The sequence below is a fragment of the Helianthus annuus genome, chromosome 1, assembly GCF_002127325.2.
Source record: "Helianthus annuus cultivar XRQ/B chromosome 1, HanXRQr2.0-SUNRISE, whole genome shotgun sequence".
Lineage (NCBI taxonomy): Eukaryota > Viridiplantae > Streptophyta > Magnoliopsida > Asterales > Asteraceae > Helianthus > Helianthus annuus.
In genome coordinates, this window is record NC_035433.2 from 147,580,867 (window position 1) to 147,602,292 (window position 21,426).

The 21,426-nt window shown below is 38.0% G+C and overlaps 1 protein-coding gene across 1 annotated transcript in view; it reads right to left on the bottom strand.

Annotated features, from left to right (window-relative positions):
• The window catches only part of LOC110933960, a 39,462-nt gene extending 18,767 nt beyond the window's left edge, over positions 1-20,695 (bottom strand). The window contains exons 1-4 of the mRNA XM_035989757.1: positions 20,520-20,695; positions 18,703-19,567; positions 18,542-18,595; positions 17,352-18,356 (exon numbers count right to left, since the gene is read on the bottom strand). Of these exons, the coding sequence (XP_035845650.1) occupies positions 17,352-18,356; positions 18,542-18,595; positions 18,703-19,218 (1,575 nt within the window). The 5' untranslated portion in view covers positions 19,219-19,567; positions 20,520-20,695. The remainder of the gene's footprint in view (positions 1-17,351; positions 18,357-18,541; positions 18,596-18,702; positions 19,568-20,519) is intronic.
• Positions 20,696-21,426: the final 731 nt, after the last annotated feature.

Genomic DNA, 21,426 nt, shown 5'->3' on the forward strand with positions numbered 1-21,426 from the left:
CTTAGATGTTAAGTTTGCATTCTTGCACGAAGATCTCAAGGAGTAGGTCTATGTCTCACAACCGTAAGGATTTAGAAAGCGAAGAGATGAAGGAAAAATTTACAAACTATCAAAAGCTCTGTATGGATTGAGACAAGCACCACATGCTTAGAACACGAAGTTAGATCAAACCTTAAGGTCACCTAACTTCAAGAAGTGCACTTTAGAACAAACAATCTATACAAGGATAAGTAAGACTTTTACACTAATTGTTGGAGTCTACGTTGATGATTTAATAGTCACTAGAACTTCAAGGAAGGAGATAGATATTTTCATGTCTCGGATGGAGAAGAAGTTTGAATTGAGCGATCTAGGATTGCTAGCATACTAACTGGAAATAGAAGTTACTCAAGAAGGGGGTGAGATAGCCATAAAGCAAACATTGTATATAAAAAAGATACTCAAGGAAGATGATATGTTAGCCTGCAACGAAACAAAGATTCCTATGTATCCAGGAACACATTAGCAAAGACTGAAGGAGATCTAGTAGATGTAACACATTACAGAAGCCTAATTGGTTCTCTCACGTATTTATTGCATACAAGGGCAAATCTATGTTACTCAGTCAATTTGATTAGTAGATGCATGCAAGCTTCGAAGGATCATCACTTGAAAGCAGTGAAGCAAGTACTACGTTACATCAAAGGAACTAAGGAGCATGGAATCATTTGCAAGAAGCAACAAGGATGTAAGATCCCATGCCATAGTGATAGGAGTTATGGTGTATACACAGACCAAGGAAAAGGTACAATTGCTCTCGTATTTTACTTTGGAGAATCGCCTATAACCTGGTGCACACAAAAGCAAGAGACAGAAACACTTTCATCATGTGAATAAGAATTCACGACAGCCACTACGGCAACATGCCAAACACTATGGCTTAAAAGGTTGTTAAGTGAAGTTACAGGCTGGAAAGAAGAAAAGATAACACTAAGGGTGGATAATGTTTCTGCAATAGCACTCATGAAGAATCCATTCTTTCATGGAATAAGAAAGCACATTGACACATGCTACCATTTCATAAGAGAATGCGTGGAGAATGAACACATCAGTGGGAACTGCAACAGACAGACATATTAACAAAGGCACAAGTAAGAGTCAAGTTTACGACAATGCAAGAACTACTCAAAGTTCAAGATCCACAATAACTAAAGGATGTTTGTGATTAAGGGGTGAATGAAATTACTAATCCCTCACATCCCAAAGTACGAGGGTTGTTTAGTAATTAGTTAGTTTAAGTTATAGTTAGACAAGAGTACAAGGGCGAGGACTAAAGATGACAAGATGAAAGTTTGTAACCTATAAACTTAAAGAAGCGATGTCTCCTAAAGACACACCTCTTCACATCGACAACTTCATCACAGGAACAAGGAGATGCACTGTTTGTGGAGAGACACATCCATTCACATCACACCTGTTGGATTAGTATAAATAGGGTTTCTGTTTCTCATTGTAATTAATCACATGTACAAGATATTCAGGTTTATTTTCAAGTTATTCATTCGTTCTGGAGATCAAAGATTAGTTCTGGGCAACAAATAAAAGCTTGGGAGGTGCTGAAAAATTCTCCAAAGTGGTATCTTGTACCCCCAGTTAAACCTGGCCATCATCAAAGCGTTCCAAGACTAGTTCAGGCATGCCTGAGCCACACTTGTCCGTTGGGAGATCAAATGCTCGTTCATATTTAGACATAAAGGACATCAACGATGAGCTGGAGTTTGAGAAACCACAAGAATTGCAACGCCCACCCGGTAGAGACAAAAGCAAAGTAGCTGCAAGAGCAAGATCTAAATGTGTAGGTCCACTAGCGGAGGATCTAGTAACCTTATCCTTGTTATAAGACAAACCCGGTTGTGCGGAATCCAACCGGTAAGTTAAACCGAGCAAAGAACACGAAATACAAGACAAGATTCAACGATAGAAAGTTCACTTGTATATTTATCAGAAGAGTTTTACAAGATAAACAACATCAAAGTTCACTCTCTAAACTCTCCTGTTCTCACACTAAATCGATTGTTCTGTGTGTTCTGGTTTCTGTGATCTGCAAGCGTCCCTTAAATAGCCAAACCTTATCCACTCCTCTACGAAGAGTGTCCTGGGCCCAGACAAAATCCCACGAAGACTTAGATCACCCTACGAACACTAGACATCCACGAGCCGTTGGTTGTTCGTCATATGTGATCTCAACGAACAGTCATTGTTCGTTGGCAAGGGCTTTGGATGAACCTTGAGAGGTCTTCGGCACATGAGTCTTCATCTCATGAGGAGCAATGACGAACCTTTTGAAGGTTCGTGACCTGAAGTCGTCGCCGTGGAGGAGTCTTCGTCACAAAGTAATCATGGAGTCTTCGTGACACACCTTGAGTGTTCGTCGCAAGGAGACTCTCCGACATGTGGAGTGTTCGTCCACATTAACTCTTTTCTGACAAAGGAGTCTTCGTCTCCAATAAGGAGTGTTCGTGACTTGGAGGGTTCGTCCACCTTGAGTCTTCGTTGCACGGATTGTTCATCACATGAAGAGGCTCCGTGAGGTGTAGTCTTCGTAGGATGCACATGCCAAAACAAAGAAAATGCCCCAACATGTATTAATTCTACGTATTTATCCATGGCAGATTTCATAGCATGCATTTGGTCAAAGTATATGACATCATCATGGTGATGTCATGGTGATGTCAACTCGCAACTCTTCATGCTTCGCGTGTCGAACTCTGGGGTGCACGACGGAGGAATGTCGCGACATCAGGCTCGAACCGGACCGAACCAAGTCGAACCGAACCGAGCCGAGCCGCATCCACAAAGTGTATCAACAAAATGCAAATCCACTTCTACAACAACAACAAATACCGAGGGTGGATCAAACTTCTCCAAATTAGACGAGAAACTTGTTCAAATTCTCTCCATAAAGGAACAAGAGCACCAATTGGTAATGGATAAGCAGAGTGCTGCCAATCTAAAGTTCCTCTAGAAGCTCATCCCCTCTCATCTCGAAGACAATTGTATGATAATGGAACTTGAGAAACAACGTATTCGAGCAAATTGTATCTAAACAAGTATTATTTGTTTATGTTTTTTTAAGTAGTTGAAATGTTATGTTTTTTTTTCAATGTTATTTTTTTGGTAGTTTAAATGTTATGTTTTTTTCATTGTTATTTTTATTTAGTTTAAATATTATCTTTTTTTTTAATTTAATATAAAAACATTAAAAAAATAAATAAATAATTAAGTAATGATTAGGGGCTTTAATCCATTACATTGATGTTATTGGAAGAGGGAAATAAAGCCCCTTGTTGAGGTAGCACAATTGCATATCCTCCTGCCTAACTAACAGCTTTACAACAAATGATTAAGTACATAATAATATAAAACAAAATTAAAATAACGAGCTTATAAATTATAATAATCAATTATTCATAATCAAATACTCCATGAGTACGTCTATAGGTTTTACAAATGATAATGCAGCAGTAACAGTATTTTTTTCCAATCAATGAGATATATACAACTAGGTAGAGGATCCTGTACATTAATCTAGAAGTGTGAGAAATGTATTATAACATTATATATAACACTATATATGTAAGTGCAGTTCCTGCCGGGTAACTGTCGCTTATCAGTTCTGGTCAACCAAAGCAGAAGTCCAAGTTAAAGTCAACCATAACGAAGAATTCAAGACCACATGAAGACCTGCATTAATCAAGGGGGAGTTTCTTAATGCACTTTTGGGTGATAAGTGCAAGGCTTCCAACATTTAGGGTCTTTATTGAACAATGTCCAAACTTTGTCCCTAAGAAGTTCCTAGGGAGAGCTTTGTCCAAGGTTTGGAAAGAGTTTATGTTTGGAAAGAGTTTATGTTTGGAAAGAGTTTATGTTTGGAAAGAGTTTAGGTTTGGAAAGAGTTTATGTTTGGAAAGAGTTTATGTTTGGAAAGAGTTTAGGTTTGGAAAGAGTTTATGTTTGGAAAGAGTTTATGTTTAGAAAGAGTTTATGTTTAGAAAGAGTTTTTGTTTAGTCAGAGTTTGTATAGACTAGATTTGTCTGAGTTTTGGTGTAGAATTGGTTTGTCCGAGGTTTAGTCCCTAGCCTATATATATGTGTGTATTGTGTAGATTAGGGCAACGAATTCAGAGAGAGCTTTGTGCTCCTCTCCCAACTTGTTCCTCCTGTGTGTGAATTCTAGAGAGAGAGACTATGTGTTAGTGAGAGAAAGCTAGGGTTTAGATCTTTGTGATCTAAACCAGCTTGTAGATGATGTATACTCCTTTGGTTTGTGTAATCTGTGATGACTGATTCAATAAAAGGATTCATCTTCTACATATTTCTATCTTGTTCTTCATATTTTGTTCTTCATGTCTTGAATCAAGTGCAATGTTTGATGTTCGTCATCGATCCGATGCTTTCACAAGTGGTATCAGAGCAGTGTGCTCATACTACTGTAGGTGTTCTTAGTTTGAAGGTTTTGGTGAGATTAGTTCATACTTTGATAGGGTTTTGGTGAGATTTTAGTGAGTTTTTGTGTGTTATTCATGATTCTTCATTCATTTCTAGTGTTTGGATGATGGATTTTGAGTAGGTTAGTGAGTTTTTAGTGTTTTCTTCATCTGGGTTTTACAGGGGTTTTTGTTCTTGTTCATACAGAGCTTTGAAGAAGATAAAGATTCTGAGTTTTGATCTTTGGAAGCTTGGTCTGAGGTTTACACTTTGTGTTTGTGTCTCCGGGGTATTATTGAACCAGTGTGTAGTCACATTGGGGAGATACTCCGAAGATTGGTTCCTTCTGAGTTTTGAAACTTGTCTGAGTTTCAAACCAGTCTGAGCTTTTTCCCTAGTCTGAGTTTTCCTTTTAGAGATTATTGAGTCTGAGTTTTTCATTGGTTTGGTCCGAATTTTTCCTTTTATAGGTAAATTAGTCTGAGTTAGTTTGTAGTTTGTTCTGTCCGAGTTTATTTTACATATTAAAGTCCGACCTTTATTTTTCCTTGTTCCGAGTTTGTTTACAATCCTAGTTTGTTTTTTTTTTGTTCCTTGAGTCAGAGTTTGTTTGTCCGAGTTTAATTATCTCTTGTCTTGTCCGAGTTTGTATTCAGTCTCTAGTCTGAGTTTATTAAACATATATATATAGTCTGAGTTATTTAGAGAATATATAGGTCCGAGTTTACTAGTGTAGAATGTCCGATTTTATTTCCTTTGGGTCCTTAGTCCGAGTTTTGGTGTAATTGTTATAGGTCAGAGTTTGTTTTAAAGTGTTAAAGTCTGAGTTTAGTTCATGTATTAATCTGGTCCGAATTTTATTCATTATATATAGTGTCCGAGTATTAAAGTCACTTAGAGTCCGAGTTTTTTAAATGAGATATTGAGTCTGAGGTATAATATCAATAGTCCGAGTTTTTATTTTATTTTATTGAGTCCGAGTTTAAAGTTTTATTCTGTATCCGAGTTTAATTAGTTTATATTGTCCGAGTTTAAATAGTTTTTATCTTGAGTCTGAGTTTGTCAATGTTTTGAGTCCGAGTTTGTTTAGAAGTCTTTGTATCCGAGTTTAGTTAACTTGGAGTAAGTTTGTTTTCTTTTTAAAGTGTTAGTCCGAGTTTGTCGTCTGAGTTTACATTTATCCTGTAGTTAGAGTCCGAGTTTAATACTCTCTCTCTAGTCTGAGGTATAAGTGCAGTGTGTACAAATTTTTCAATCAGTAAGGGTGTCTGAGTTTTAAATTTCTAACAGTGTTGTGTCCGAGCTCTGTTGTCTGTGTTTAATTTCAGGTTTCTGTGATCCGGGGTACACACTCTGACTATAGCTCACCTCACTGTTTGGAAGTTCTGTTGTTTCCTAAAAATGGCGAACAACAATCTGACTACGATGGTGCAAAGCCTCAAGCACAATGCTGAGGTAGGAAGTAACGACAAACCTCCTTTGTTGATCAACGAACTTGATTTTCCTGAGTGGAAGGAGCGTTTCGAAAGGTATGTTCGAGCAAAAGACATCAAAATCTGGTTGTGCATCGTTAAATGATGTGGTGCTACTCCGGTACGTACGTTGACGATTGATACGTATTTGGCACTCACTGATGATCAGAAAAAGTTTTATGACTGTGAAGAGAAAGCTTTGTCAATGATAACGATGGCAATGACACAATCTATACTTCATACGTTCCGTAAGAGAAATAGCTCAAAGGAATTATGGGATAGTATGATCCAGCGATATGAAGGAAACGAAATGTATAAGAAACGACGTCTCGAACGTTTGAAGACTCAATTCGTTGTGTTCAAGGCTTTGAAGAATGAATCGTTCGATGACACAGTGAATCGATTTTATCATCTGCTGAGCGAACTTGATAGAAGTAAAGAGGGTATCTACACTGAATTCGAGAAGGTTGAGAAGTTTCTGAATTGTCTTTCGAGAGAATGGAATATGTACACCGCTTTGATCAGAGAGGGTGTTCTTTACGAAGAGCTTACATTGGAAGAAGTTGTTCAGAAGCTGAGGGGTTACGCTTGGAATATGGAAGATCAAGCATCTGAATTCGAGAAGATCCAAGATCCTCAGTTGTATAAGGCTTCGAAACCAACGGATAAGGGTAGTAATGGTGGAGTCGGTGTTGGTTTGTATTCGGAAAATGAAGGTCCTGCAAGTGAACACGCCTTCATAAGCAACAATGTCAGTTTAAGTGGAACAACCAATTCAAATCAAGGGATGTACTCTTCTAGTGGCGCTCATAAATCTCAAGGAACAAGTGTGAACATTCCTAAGATAGATGCAAGCTGTTTAAAGATGATTGAAGAAAACATGAGTCTGTTGGCATCCTTCATGACTGCATACGAGAATTTCTGTCTTGGGAAACTCGTTGAACCGTCAAGTCTCGATGAAGACTTCGATCAGATAGATCAAGACGAGATGGAAGAACTTGATCTACAACTCAATATGGCATTGCTAGTCCGTAGAGCGAAGAAGTTTCTGCTGAAGACGGGTAGGAAGTTCATAGGGGGTCAGACAAAGACTCGAATGGGGGTCGACATGTCAAAGGTAAAGTGTTACAACTGCGGGATCTACGGGCATTTCGCACGTGATTGTCGAAAGCCGAAGATGGAAAGATCTGACAGAGACAACAACTCCCGAGGAAACAATTCAAGACCTCAAAACAATGCATCAAATGCTAACTCCAACTCAAGTGCTCGTTCAAGTGGGTCTGAAAATACCACATCTTCGATAAACAATGCTATGGTGGCTCAACCTCTACAGAGTGTGACTGAGCCTTATGACTGGGGTTATGCTTTGGAAGACATCTCAGGAGCTATTGTGTCACAAGCTTTTATAGCTGAAATTGTGAACGAAGAAGTGTATGAAGAGGTGGTTGAAGGGACAAGCATTGAGGAGCTTGCAGTTGTAGCTGAAGTTCTTGGGGAAGAGTTGGATTCCGGAAATGTTACTGAGAATGAAAGTCCTTCGATCGAAGAGACTGTTGAAAAGCCTAGCAAGACAGAAGATGGAGAAGAAGGAGAACGCTTTGAATTCAACATCTCCACAGCTGAAATGCAGCAATTTGCGGATGAAGAAGCTAAAAGGTTGGAAGAAAATTCCGTAGAAAACGAGGCTTGTGCATTCATGGCTGGCATTGAGGTAAAATCATCTTCTGTAGATAAGCGATGTGCTAGATGTGTTGAGTTTGTGACTAAGATAGATAGATATGCACTTCATAACACAAACTTAATTGCAGATTTAGAAAAATCCAGAGAACTCATTGCTGTTTTGTCTAATTCGGATAAAGAACACCGAATTAAGATAAAAGCACTGAAAAATGATATCTCTGAATTTGAGAGACTTGTGGCTGTGGGTAATCTTAGAAATCAGGAATTAAAATCTGAACTTGAAATGAATCAAAATTGTGTTTTGGAAAAGAACAAAATCATTTTGGAAAAAGATAATCTGATTTTAGATTTGCAACGAAAGATCGAAAAGTTCAGGGATTCATCCGAAGTGATGAACTTCTGTATTAACAGCCAACGTCTCAAAGAATCTGAGGAAGGAATGTTTGGCATTGGTTATAACAAGGTGCCTCCACCGGTAAACCATAATTATACATCAATGCCAAGCATCGATCCTGAATTGGCAAACTTTGTGCCAACGACCCCTCTGACAGTTGAACCACAAAGTGAGTCAGAATCTGAACCAGATGAAGTCACTGACTCAGATCAGTCGAAGAAGAGTGGAATTTCAAAGAAAAATGAGGTGAACCTTGAAAACATTGAAAATTTGATAAGCAACAAGATTTTAGAAATTTTCAATCAAGTTCAAAATGAGAAGTCAAAACCTAAGTCACGTGGGAAAACTAAAAGGACTTTGAAAAATATCCCTAAAACTGAGTTTGTTAAAGGGGAGGATTTTATCAAAGAAGAAGTAAAAATTGAAACAGGTTCCAACTCTCAGTTTGTGAACCAAATCTTGAAAACTTCCACCAATGCCTTTTCATCTTCGACCGATCATGAGGAACGTCCGAAGAACGCTGCGAAAATTCGCAAGTGCTACAAGTGTCGTGGGAAAGGACACTTAGCAGCAGACTGTCCAGATGACAGGGGTAAATCACTTGTTGATCCTGATCAAAAGAAACCTTTTGTTGACAAACCACAAAATGAAGCAGTTAATGTTGAAAAGAAAATTGGTAAAAATCAGAAGGTTGAGAAAAACAAAGTGATTAAACAAGAAGTAAAACCTGATGTTAAACCAAATGTTAAATCACAACAAAAACAGGATCAAGAGGAGAAACCCGTTGTTATTAACCGTGGGGACAGATCAGAAATTGTACCTCAAAGACATGATACTCGTGAGAAAACCCCTCACAGACGACAAAATCATGTCACCTTTCAAGGAGTTGAGAATGACAAATGTTCTGGAGGTTCGAACAACAACTATGCTAGACCTCATGCACAGAACAGATTCGTGAATGATCGAAATGGGTCACCCCCCCGATTTCCAAATCAAAGACCGCATTCGGATAATCATCCACGATCATTCTCAAGACACGAAGATGCTCCTAGATTTGGTAGGAATTTTGAGCCTCCCAGGAATCAAAATTACAATTACCAAAACTATGGAAGCCGTGGGTATGGAAACTCTGGTTATACCAACAGATCGTCAACTCCGTATAATCCACGATTTGCGGGGACTCATTCCAACAATTTCCGAAATGGAAATGGTGGACACAGAGGCGATGATGGTTATTTCAAAGAGTTTTCTTATGTTGACGAATCAGGACGACCCAAGACCATCATGGCTTGGGTCCCACACTCTAACTAAATTTTTGTTGGGGAGTGTAGGAGCAGCTGAAGAGGGCTATCTATATTTGGTATATCGATAGTGGCTGTTCCAGACACATGACAGGAAATAAAGAATTATTGAACAATTTTAAACAAATTCGTGGTGGTTATGTGAATTTTGCCGGTGAAAAGGGTGGTTACATCACCGGTGAAGGCTCTGTGTCAAACGGAAAAATCACGCTGCATAAAGTGAACTACGTTGAAGAACTGAAGCATAACTTGATGTCGGTTTCTCAAATCTGTGATAACAAGTACACGATGCTGTTCACTGATAAAGCTTGCTTCGTTTTGCATCCGGGATTTGTTGTTCCTGAAGATTGGATCGTTATGAGGGCTCCAAGGGTGAATAACACATATGTCATGGACATGCGCCCGTTGGTTAACGCATCGGCTCCAGTGACTTGTCTACTTTCAAAGGCGACTGAAGATCAATCGTATCTCTGGCATAGGAGAATGGGCCACGTGCATCTGCGAAAAATGAACCACTTAGTGAAAAACAACTTGGTGTTGGGGGTTCCTTTACGTAGTTTCAATATGCACAACAAATGTGAATCATGTGAAAAAGGAAAAATCAAACGAAAGCCTCATAAACCGAAAACAGTTAACTCAATCCAAAAACCACTTGAGTTGCTTCACATGGATCTTTTCGGCCCGATCCATGTTGCTAGCATTGGTGGTATGTCTTATTGCTTAGTTGTCACTGACGATTTCTCACGTTACTCATGGGTATTTTTCTTAAAAACAAAGGATCAAACCGCTGGTATTTTAAGAGATTTATTCAAACAACTTGAGAAAAATTATTCACTTCCTATTAAGAAAATCCGAAGTGACAACGGCACTGAGTTTAAAAATCAGTATATGGATGAGTTATGTCGAGAAATGGGAATAATTCATCAGTTCAGCGCTCCATATGTTCCTCAACAGAACGGAGTTGCAGAACGGAAGAATCGTACCCTAATTGAGGCGGCCCGCACTATGCTTTCTGAATCAAAATTGCCAATTTTCTTCTGGGCCGAGGCGGTGAACACTGCATGTTATGTGTTAAATCATGTGCTTACTGTCAAAAGAGAAGATAAAACTTGTTATGAATTGCTTGAAAACAGGAAACCGAATTTATCCGGTTTTCAGCCTTTTGGGATTAAGTGTGTTATCAAACGCACCAAAGATACTCCGAAAATGGGGGAAATTGGTGAAATTGGGTTCTTTTTGGGTTATGCCAATGGAACTCCAAACAAACGCGTTTATAACATCAAGAAGCGAATAGTGGAGATCGTGTTTGACATAACTCCTTTGAGTTTTGATCCTCCACCGTCCGAATTCGGTCCCAAAAGCGGATATGATTATGATAAATTGTTTGATTCGTTTGATCTTCCTGATGTTTCAGAAGAAGATTCGGAGGTTGTATACACACATCTTGTGAACCAAGATGAAGTGGATGCGAGCTGGAGAGCAAGTATTCCTACTAATGTGTCTTCGAATGCTCCAGTCGCTGATTCTTCGATCGTAAATGATGTTGTTGCTGAGCAGATCCCCAATGCAGCGGCTCAAACTACAAGTGGTGATCTATACGTTGACTTTTCAGCATATCCAAATGTTGTTGCGTCTTCTGGTAATGGTGAAGCTTCTAGTAGTAATGCAAATGCTGAGGGGGAGATTCAATCGAATTTGGGAAACAATCTTCAAGCTCCGGCAATCCCAGTTCCAAGAACAAATATTCATCATCCTGTTGATAATATTATTGGGAATCCAACTGCGGGAGTGCAAACGCGAAGAAGTATTTCAGAAATGCAATGTCTGTTTTCTGCTATCAAGAAAGAGGAAATCTACAATCTTAGCCTGCATGAATGTTTTATCTCTCAGATAGAGCCGAAGAACTATCAGATGGCTCTGAAGGATAATTCTTGGTGTGAGGCAATGCAAGAAGAGTTAGCTCAGTTCGACAAGTTAAAGGTGTGGAATTTGGTCGATCTTCCTAAAGGCCAACATGCAATCAACACGAAATGGGTTTTCAAGTGCAAGAAAGACGATAAGGGTGTCGTTGTCAGAAACAAAGCACGGTTGGTTGTTCAAGGCTTCAATCAGGAAGAAGGGATTGATTATACTGAAGTTTATGCACCGGTGGCAAGACTGGAAGCTATTCGTTTGTTTCTAGCCTTTGCTGCACACATGCGTATCAAAGTCTATCAGTTGGATGTGAAAAACGCCTTCCTTTACGGGAAATTGCATGAAACTCTGTATGTGTCCCAACCGCCGGGTTTCGAAGCTCCAGGGTTAGACAACAAGGTCTATTTGTTGGACAAGGCTCTCTATGGTCTCCATCAGGCTCCTCGAGCATGGTACGAGACGTTGTCAAAGCATCTTTTGGAGCATGGGTTCTCGCGTGGTGCAATCGACTCCACACTATTCATTTTGAAAAAAGGGGGAGTAAAAATTTTGAAATTCCTGTTTTCTTTGTAAATCAAAAGCTCGTGGTGCTACATCGAAACAAGTTCTTGTTTACTATCTTTGAAATTAACTTAGTGTTAATCTTACCGATGGGGAAGTGTTTTTTAACATGAAGCAAGTTAGAGCTAGTGTATGATTGAGTTTTGTCAAGTTTGTTCGAGGTTCAATCAAGTGTTGACGTGATGAAACAAATTGTTCATTTGGCAACTAGTTGAAGGTCAAGCCTTTATCGTATGCCGGTTAGAGTAGAGAAGATTAGTCTTCTTGGTACCTCTTCCAAGTTGGTGACTGATCGGATTCTCGAAATAGGGGTTCTTACATTGAGGGGGAGATGAGAGACGAAAGTCAACGGGAAATTGGTGGATTTGTGAAGATACGGGATTGGATCTTGAAGATTCGAGATGAAATGATTTCAGACACTCGGTTGAAGACTCTGATCAAGATGGTGGATGTACTTTTACAAAGTTCAGTTTGTTATTAACTTATCGAACTGAGCTTCATGTCTTTGTGAAGTTTAAAGTGTTCAAGATTGGGCATTGGAAATCCAATGTTTCTTTCTGCTACCGGTTAGGTTTGAAGATTAATGTATCGAGCGATATTCCTACATGTGGTTGTAGGTCGGTTCGCGTTAACTTGATTCGGGAGTAGTTTGAGGGGGAGGATCTACAGTGTTGGATGTTGGATTCTTCGGGTTTCTCAAAGCGGCCTTAAGTGATCGTCAGCAAGTCTTTAATTAGAAGGGTTGAAGATCACTGTGCTCTACCTAAAAGATCAAGTCTCAGCCAAAGTTGAAAGCTGACATGATATCTTCAGTTAAAGGGGAGTCTCTAAGTGCAGTATCCGGTGATTGAAGATTATCGATGCCACACAGAACTGATGCAACAGTTAAGGGGGAGACTGTAAGTGCAGTTCGTGCAGTTCCTGCCGGGTAACTGTCGCTTATCAGTTCTGGTCAACCAAAGCAGAAGTCCAAGTTAAAGTCAACCATAACGAAGAATTCAAGACCACATGAAGACCCGCATTAATCAAGGGGGAGTCTGTTAATGCACTTTTGGGTGATAAGTGCAAGGCTTCCAACATTTAGGGTCTTTATTGAACAATGTCCAAACTTTGTCCCTAAAAAGTTCCTAGGGAGAGCTTTGTCCAAGGTTTGGAAAGAGTTTATGTTTGGAAAGAGTTTAGGTTTGGAAAGAGTTTATGTTTGGAAAGAGTTTAGGTTTGGAAAGAGTTTATGTTTGGAAAGAGTTTATGTTTGGAAAGAGTTTATGATTGGAAAGAGTTTATGATTGGAAAGAGTTTATGTTTAAAAAGAGTTTATGTTTAGACAGAGTTTGTATAGACTAGTTTTGTCTGAGTTTTGGTGGAGAATTGGTTTGTCCGAGGTTTAGTCCCTAGCCTATATATATGTGTGTGTTGTGTAGATTAGGGCAACGAATTCAGAGAGAGCTTTGTGCTCCTCTCCCAACTTGTTCCTCCTGTGTGAATTCTAGAGAGAGAGAGACTATGTGTTAGTGAGAGAAAGCTAGGGTTTAGATCTTTGTGATCTAAACCAGCTTGTAGATGATGTATACTCCTTTGGTTTGTGTAATCTGTGATGACTGATTCAATAAAAGGATTCATCTTCTACATATTTCTATCTTGTTCTTCATATTTTGTTCTTCATGTCTTGAATCAAGTGCAATGTTTGATGTTCGTCATCGATCCGATGCTTTCACAAGTGGTATCAGAGCGTGGTTACCGATTTGGAATGGTCTAACCGCCTTCCGAATCACCATTGCTCTTGGTTTGATGTTTGTTTCCGCCAAACATCTTGAAGACTTGAAGATTTTGGGGAAAAGTTGAAGAAAATGAAGCTGTTCGTGGTTGTTTTGTTCTCGAAGTTGTTGCAGATATGAGGTTTGATCCAAAAATTGCTCTGTCCGAGTTTTTCTTAGTGTTAAACTTGTCTGAGTTTTAAAACTCTGTGTTTGTTGTTTCCGGGGTTTTGGTGAACTAGTGTGAAGTCACACTAGGGAGATAGTCCGGAGACTTGTTTCTGAGCTTAATTCCGAGTTTTTAAACTCTTTCTTGGTCCAAGTTTAAAACTCTTTCTTAGTTGTCTGAGTTTTAAACTCTTTCTTGGTCCAAGTTTAAAACTCTTTCTTAGTTGTCTGAGTTTTAAACTCTTTCTTGGTCCAAGTTTTAAAACTCTTTCTTAGTTGTCCAAGTTTTAAACTCTTTCTTGGTCCAAGTTTAAAACTCTTTCTTAGTTGTCCGAGTTTTAAACTCTTTCTTGGTCCAAGTTTAAAACTCTTTCCTGTTTGATAGTTGTCCAAGTTTAAAACTCTTTCATGGTCCGAGTTTCTTCTTAGTTTATCTCTGAGTTTTCAATACCAACTTTCAGCTCCGAGTTTTAGCAGGTCCGGATTTTAGTAATCAGTTTAGAAGGTCCGGGTTTTGCTTGGATTTTTTCCGAGTTTTTAATGATAGTGGATATATTCCGAGTTTGTAATCTTCTATTTTACACCTGTTCCGAGTTTTCTCTGCATGTAAAGGGTCCAATTTACTTGGTATTTGTCCGAGTAACTTTACTTGTTCCGAGTTTTCTCTGCATGCAAACAGGTCCGAGTCTTGAATGTTATGAACTTTAATCAGTTCCGAGATTCGGTTCAATTCCAAGTTTCTTTAACCGTATCCGAGTTTTGGTCAAGTTTAGTTCCGAGTTCGGTAAATCCATTCAGGTCCGAGTTTTTGGTCCAAATTCAGGTCCGGGTTTTAGTAACTATTCAGGTCCAAGTTTTTGGTCGATTTGAGATCCGAGTTTTGGTAAAATTCGGTTCCGAGTTATTCAAAACCAACTTTCGAAACCAATTTTGTTTGTTTCGAATTCCTTTGTACTCTAAATACTGCTCAGATGATCCGAGGTTTCAAGAGCTTTCGGGTTTTACGAGTTTCGAATTTTCTAGAATTCCGGGTTACCTGGGGTACCGGATTTATAGCTAAATTCAGAAGTTTGTGTTGTTCGGAAGTTTCGAGTTGTGCATGTTCCGAGTTTTTCTAGTTATTCCGGGTTACCTGGGGTACCGGATAACCAACTAAGAGTCAGAATTATGTGTAGTTTGGAAACTTGAAGTCGGTTTCGGATTATCGAAAAGTTTTATGGTACTTATGTTGTCCGGATCAAGTGAGGAGGTGAAGAGAATACGACTTGCTTGGATTTTTATATTGTTTACAAAGAAAAAGGGGGAGTAAAAATTTTGAAATTCCTGTTTTCTTTGTAAATCAAAAGCTCGTGGTGCTACATCGAAACAAGTTCTTGTTTACTATCTTTGAAATTAACTTAGTGTTAATCTTACCGATGGGGAAGTGTTTTTTAACATGAAGCAAGTTAGAGCTAGTGTATGATTGAGTTTTGTCAAGTTTGTTCGAGGTTCAATCAAGTGTTGACGTGATGAAACAAATTGTTCATTTGGCAACTAGTTGAAGGTCAAGCCTTTATCGTATGCCGGTTAGAGTAGAGAAGATTAGTCTTCTTGGTACCTCTTCCAAGTTGGTGACTGATCGGATTCTCGAAATAGGGGTTCTTACATTGAGGGGGAGATGAGAGACGAAAGTCAACGGGAAATTGGTGGATTTGTGAAGATACGGGATTGGATCTTGAAGATTCGAGATGAAATGATTTCAGACACTCGGTTGAAGACTCTGATCAAGATGGTGGATGTACTTTTACAAAGTTCAGTTTGTTATTAACTTATCGAACTGAGCTTCATGTCTTTGTGAAGTTTAAAGTGTTCAAGATTGGGCATTGGAAATCCAATGTTTCTTTCTGCTACCGGTTAGGTTTGAAGATTAATGTATCGAGCGATATTCCTACATGTGGTTGTAGGTCGGTTCGCGTTAACTTGATTCGGGAGTAGTTTGAGGGGGGGGATCTACAGTGTTGGATGTTGGATTCTTCGGGTTTCTCAAAGCGGCCTTAAGTGATCGTCAGCAAGTCTTTAATTAGAAGGGTTGAAGATCACTGTGCTCTACCTAAAAGATCAAGTCTCAGCCAAAGTTGAAAGCTGACATGATATCTTCAGTTAAAGGGGAGTCTCTAAGTGCAGTATCCGGTGATTGAAGATTATCGATGCCACACAGAACTGATGCAACAGTTAAGGGGGAGACTGTAAGTGCAGTTCGTGCAGTTCCTGCCGGGTAACTGTCGCTTATCAGTTCTGGTCAACCAAAGCAGAAGTCCAAGTTAAAGTCAACCATAACGAAGAATTCAAGACCACATGAAGACCCGCATTAATCAAGGGGGAGTTTGTTAATGCACTTTTGGGTGATAAGTGCAAGGCTTCCAACATTTAGGGTCTTTATTGAACAATGTCCAAACTTTGTCCCTAAGAAGTTCCTAGGGAGAGCTTTGTCCAAGGTTTGGAAAGAGTTTATGTTTGGAAAGAGTTTAGGTTTGGAAAGAGTTTATGTTTGGAAAGAGTTTAGGTTTGGAAAGAGTTTATGTTTGGAAAGAGTTTATGTTTGGAAAGAGTTTATGATTGGAAAGAGTTTATGATTGGAAACAGTTTATGTTTAAAAAGAGTTTATGTTTAGACAGAGTTTGTATAGACTAGTTTTGTCTGAGTTTTGGTGGAGAATTGGTTTGTCCGAGGTTTAGTCCCTAGCCTATATATATGTGTGTGTTGTGTAGATTAGGGCAACGAATTCAGAGAGAGCTTTGTGCTCCTCTCCCAACTTGTTCCTCCTGTGTGAATTCTAGAGAGAGAGAGACTATGTGTTAGTGAGAGAAAGCTAGGGTTTAGATCTTTGTGATCTAAACCAGCTTGTAGATGATGTATACTCCTTTGGTTTGTGTAATCTGTGATGACTGATTCAATAAAAGGATTCATCTTCTACATATTTCTATCTTGTTCTTCATATTTTGTTCTTCATGTCTTGAATCAAGTGCAATGTTTGATGTTCGTCATCGATCCGATGCTTTCACAATATAACATCATATAAACAACGTATAACACTATGTAACACCATATGACACCATATAACACTATATAACATTATATAACAAATATAACACTATATTTTGTCTGATAGCATATCTATGATAGGTGTATAGTGTTATATATTGTTATATACTATTACATAGTGTTATATGGTGCTATATGGTGTTACATAGTGTTATATGATGTTTATATGGTGTTATATAGTGTTATAATACATTTCTGACACTTCTGAATTAATGTACACTATACCTACCCTATACAACTATTTATCCATCAATGGAGCAATAACTACACAATGTTTCCATGACATAAAATTAATTTGTTCGTGTTTATGTAGAACCTATATGTTAAGTTACTTCTAAAATTGGAAAAGAAACATAGAAGTCCAATTCATGGTTTCATAAATTTTTAGTGATCTGCTAACAAAGAAAAGCCACGTATATACTATGTATTTTATAATAACAACGTAAAACATATTTAATGTGTTTACATATTTAACATTGATTAATAGTTCAAGTCTTCCAAAAATTAAATGACTTACTTGATGAGACAAAAGGGTTCTATAGTTGGAAAATAAAGTTACCTGAAAGAAGAGGGCTTTCTCAAGTTCCTTGACTACAACTTCCATTGTTGGACGCTCGACTTGTTCTTTTGCCAAGCATTCAAAGGCAATTTTGGAAAACGTATACAAAGACTCTTGACTCGGCCCTTTAATTGAAGTAAAGAGGGATTCAGTAATCTGTTCTTTAATTTTAGGATCCAGCATTTCCTTGATTTTTCCATTATTGAAGTGTTGTCTTGCTATGAGTGCAAGCCCTGCGTTATTCTTAGCGTATTTTCTATCATAGGCTACCGTCCCACATAACATCTCAAACATGACTACTCCAAAACTGTAAACATCTGATTCTTTTTTCAACTTAGCATCCTTCTTATATTGTGGATCCATATACCCAGGTGTGCCTAGAGTTATACTGGAAAACCGAGTGGGACGCTGTTCACTGACAGAGGGAAATATGGAGAGCCCAAAGTCACCAATCTTTGCTTTAAAATTCTCATCCAATAGAATATTGGCACTCTTAATATCACGGTGCACTATCACATCTCGGTCTCCCTCGGTAGTGTGAAGGTATCTTAATCCCTTTGCAATATAAAGGCAGATTTTCACACGTTGTGCCCAACTATCATTCTCATTATCCCTGGTTTTTTGTAAATAATAATTGAGACTACCATTGGAAGCATATTCATAGATTAGGATCAATGCTCTACCTTCGTCACAGAAGCCAAGTAGAGTGATTATGTTGGAATGCTTACAACTCGTAAGCATTTCAATTTCTGCTTGAAACCCTTGTTGTGACATCTCATCTTCTATATTATTAATGCGTTTTATAGCAACTGTGCTCCGTTTCTTGGGTACTTCACGTTCATTCTCCTTATCAGGCGCAAATATATATGCTTTATCTACATGGACCAGTTCTGCTATGTACACTGATCCAAATCCACCAGACACAATGCAATATTTTGTAGCAAAATTCTCGGTGGCCTTCACTATATCTTCGAATTGAATCCTCATATGTTCCAAGCTCTTCAGCTGCAACAATAAGTGTTTAGAGAAAACGAGTGTTGCAATATACTTGCTGGTAAAGTTGACGATGATATTATATATATTGATTCTTCATTTTCTAGAACGCTTTTTTTTTCTTTGCAGATACTAAGAATAACAAAAGGTTTATCCGAAAGGAAGTAAAGAAAACGGGATGGATATAAAGTTGTTACCTTCAACTTCATGTGGTCGGATAATCTACGTTCAGCTGCAACTACTGGGTGCTCCTGTTACATCATTGCAAAGATACAGAATATGTGAATGAACTTATAGGCTGCTAGACATAATGATTAAAGAAAAAAAAACAAGGATAAAATTATGGTCTTCTTCTCACATTATTTTCATGAGCCTGTTGAATTTCCAATGCTTTCTGAAGTAATTTGAGGACCTGAATCATATTTGATGATATTCCCTCACCGATTAGGCAGCTATATGCTGTTTCCGAAACTATACCGAATGATTGTTGATTCATTTGGTCATATAAATCCGGATCAACCAATTCATGCAATCTTCTGTTTTCATAATGGAATATGGCTAATGAAGCAATGCTCGAATCATCTTTTGATATGAATGCATCCTTACCGCACATAAGTTCAAACAAGACAATGCCAATGGAGAACATGTCCGATTTGTGGGTTCCTATTCCAAGCTTTTCATATGCCAGGTCTAGATTTCCCGCTGGTATCGTCATGGAATATTCAAAGCCCGATACTTTGGCTTCCCAGTTTTCATCTAACAAGATTGAATTGCAGTTAATATTATGATGTATGACGCTAAAATTGTGCCCCACATCATTATGCAAGTAACTCAACGCACGCACAGCCCCAACGCTTATCTGCAATCTTCTCATCCATGTAAGTCTGGGGTCACTTAGATAACTGCTTAGACTTCCACGGGCGACTCACTTTTGTATAATTAGCATCTCATCATTCTCATAACAATACCCGACGATTGAGACCACGTTTGGATGCTCAAGTCGAGTAAGAGTTGAGATCTCCTTTTCAAACGCAATCTCTTGTAGCCTAAAACTATTATCTAACCTCCGCACAGCAACATCGACTAACTCTCCGGATAGAGAGAGTTGTCCTTCATAAATCTTCCCAAGAAACCCCTCTCCGATGAAATTTGCATCAGCAAAGTTGTTGGTGACCGATTCTATATCTTTTAATGGGATCTTTAGGGGAGCAGACATCCTGTTTCTGTTTTACAATGAATGTGAGAACTTAAGTGAAGAAAATATTATCGAAAAAAATGTACATAGAAGAATATAATGATAAATTTAGAGAAAGGTGATGTTTATGCTAAACTTAGATCTCAACTATGATTTCTACACTTTTTTTACTTTCATATATAAGATTATGTGAAGATCTATTTTAACAGTAGACTAGTATGATCTTAATACAAGATTATGCATCCCTGGATCAGAAAAGATCATATGCAGAACTAACCATAAAATTAGGGGTGTGAATTTTTGACACGACACGAACCTAACATGAAATTCGTGGGTTTTGGTCTAGTCTAAGCGGGTTCGGGTCAGTTTCATGTTGAACCCACGATCCCATTTAGCTAAATGGGTCGGGTTTGGGTCAACCTGATCAGGTTGGCGGGTTGACCCGTTTAACCAATTTATATTGTATTATATTTTTTATTATATGTTTTACGTCATAAGTTAAATGGGGTGTGTATTTTACTTATAACTATATGTTTTACGTCATAAATTAAATTGGGTGTGCAATTTATATTATAATTGTGTTTTTTAGTAAATTTTAATCTTAATATATTAATTTGTAGAAAAAAAACTAAAAAAATAAAAAAAATCAGGTTAAATGGGTCATGTTCGGATCAACCCGTGAATATTCGGGTCGTGTTCGGGTTCACGATTTTCGGGTTCGGTTCGGGTCGGCTCGTCTACAATTTTCGGATTCGGCTCGGGTTGAACCTGCTAACCCGCAAACACGACCGGCTTAGCACCCCTACATAAAATGTCCAAATGATGCATGATTACAGTATTAAACACAAACACAAGAGAATAAAAATCAGATCATTTGCCAATCTAACTCGAGTACTTGTAATCAATACTCAAAAAAACCGAAGAAACTTTCCAAACTAAATGCATATACAAAACAGAAACTCATGAAATGAACATTGTACCTTGCTCTGTTTAGCTCAGAGAAAACTGCCAGAAAGAATCTCTGGTGATAGCAGTATGAAGAAGGCAAAAGATCGGAGGGCTACCGAATAACGGGAAGGTATGCCTGAAGACTATTCACGATAGTCCAATCGTTTCCTCACTTGTGTAGTAGATCTAGGAGAGTGGGGAGGCTTGGGAAATCGTTGACCTTAATTATTGGTGCGAGGGAACTATAAAAATTAAAAATAGTTTGTCTTTCTCATACGACATTAAAAATAGTTTGTCTTTCTCACAGGACAATTTAGTCTTTAAGAAAATGTTTTAAAATTTAAGCCTAACTACTAGTTTACCACCCGCATTGCGTCGGTATCACTATTATTAGTGTAATGGTATGCTTGTAGTTGTAAAAAAAAATAATAATAAAAATAAAATAAAACTCTACTCAAGAGTTTCACCCTATAAAGAGTTTAACTATTAATTATAGAAATGAGATCAAATACAAACACTTATGTTTGTAAGAACCGTAAGAACCAACACATAATTGACAAGTGTCCCTCAAATAAAAATTAGTTTAGGGGTAATTTAGACCTTTTCACCATATTTATTTATAACTAATTAAAAATAATTAATCCCTAAATCCATGCAAGTTTAATTCAAATCAAACTTTGAATTTTTTAACATATCCATGATCGAACCAACCTGTAGGAACCACCACAAAAAATATAATCAGCACAACACTATATAATTAGCATAACATCCTTAATCGTTCTTCATTATCAGTACATCGTCCTCAGTCGTTCTCCATTATCAAGATAAACGACATTAGCACATCATCCTCAATCGTTTCTCCGTTAACTATTAATTATAATTTCACTTAATTATAAATTAACTAAATATTCATTCACTAATTTTCCAACATATGTTTCC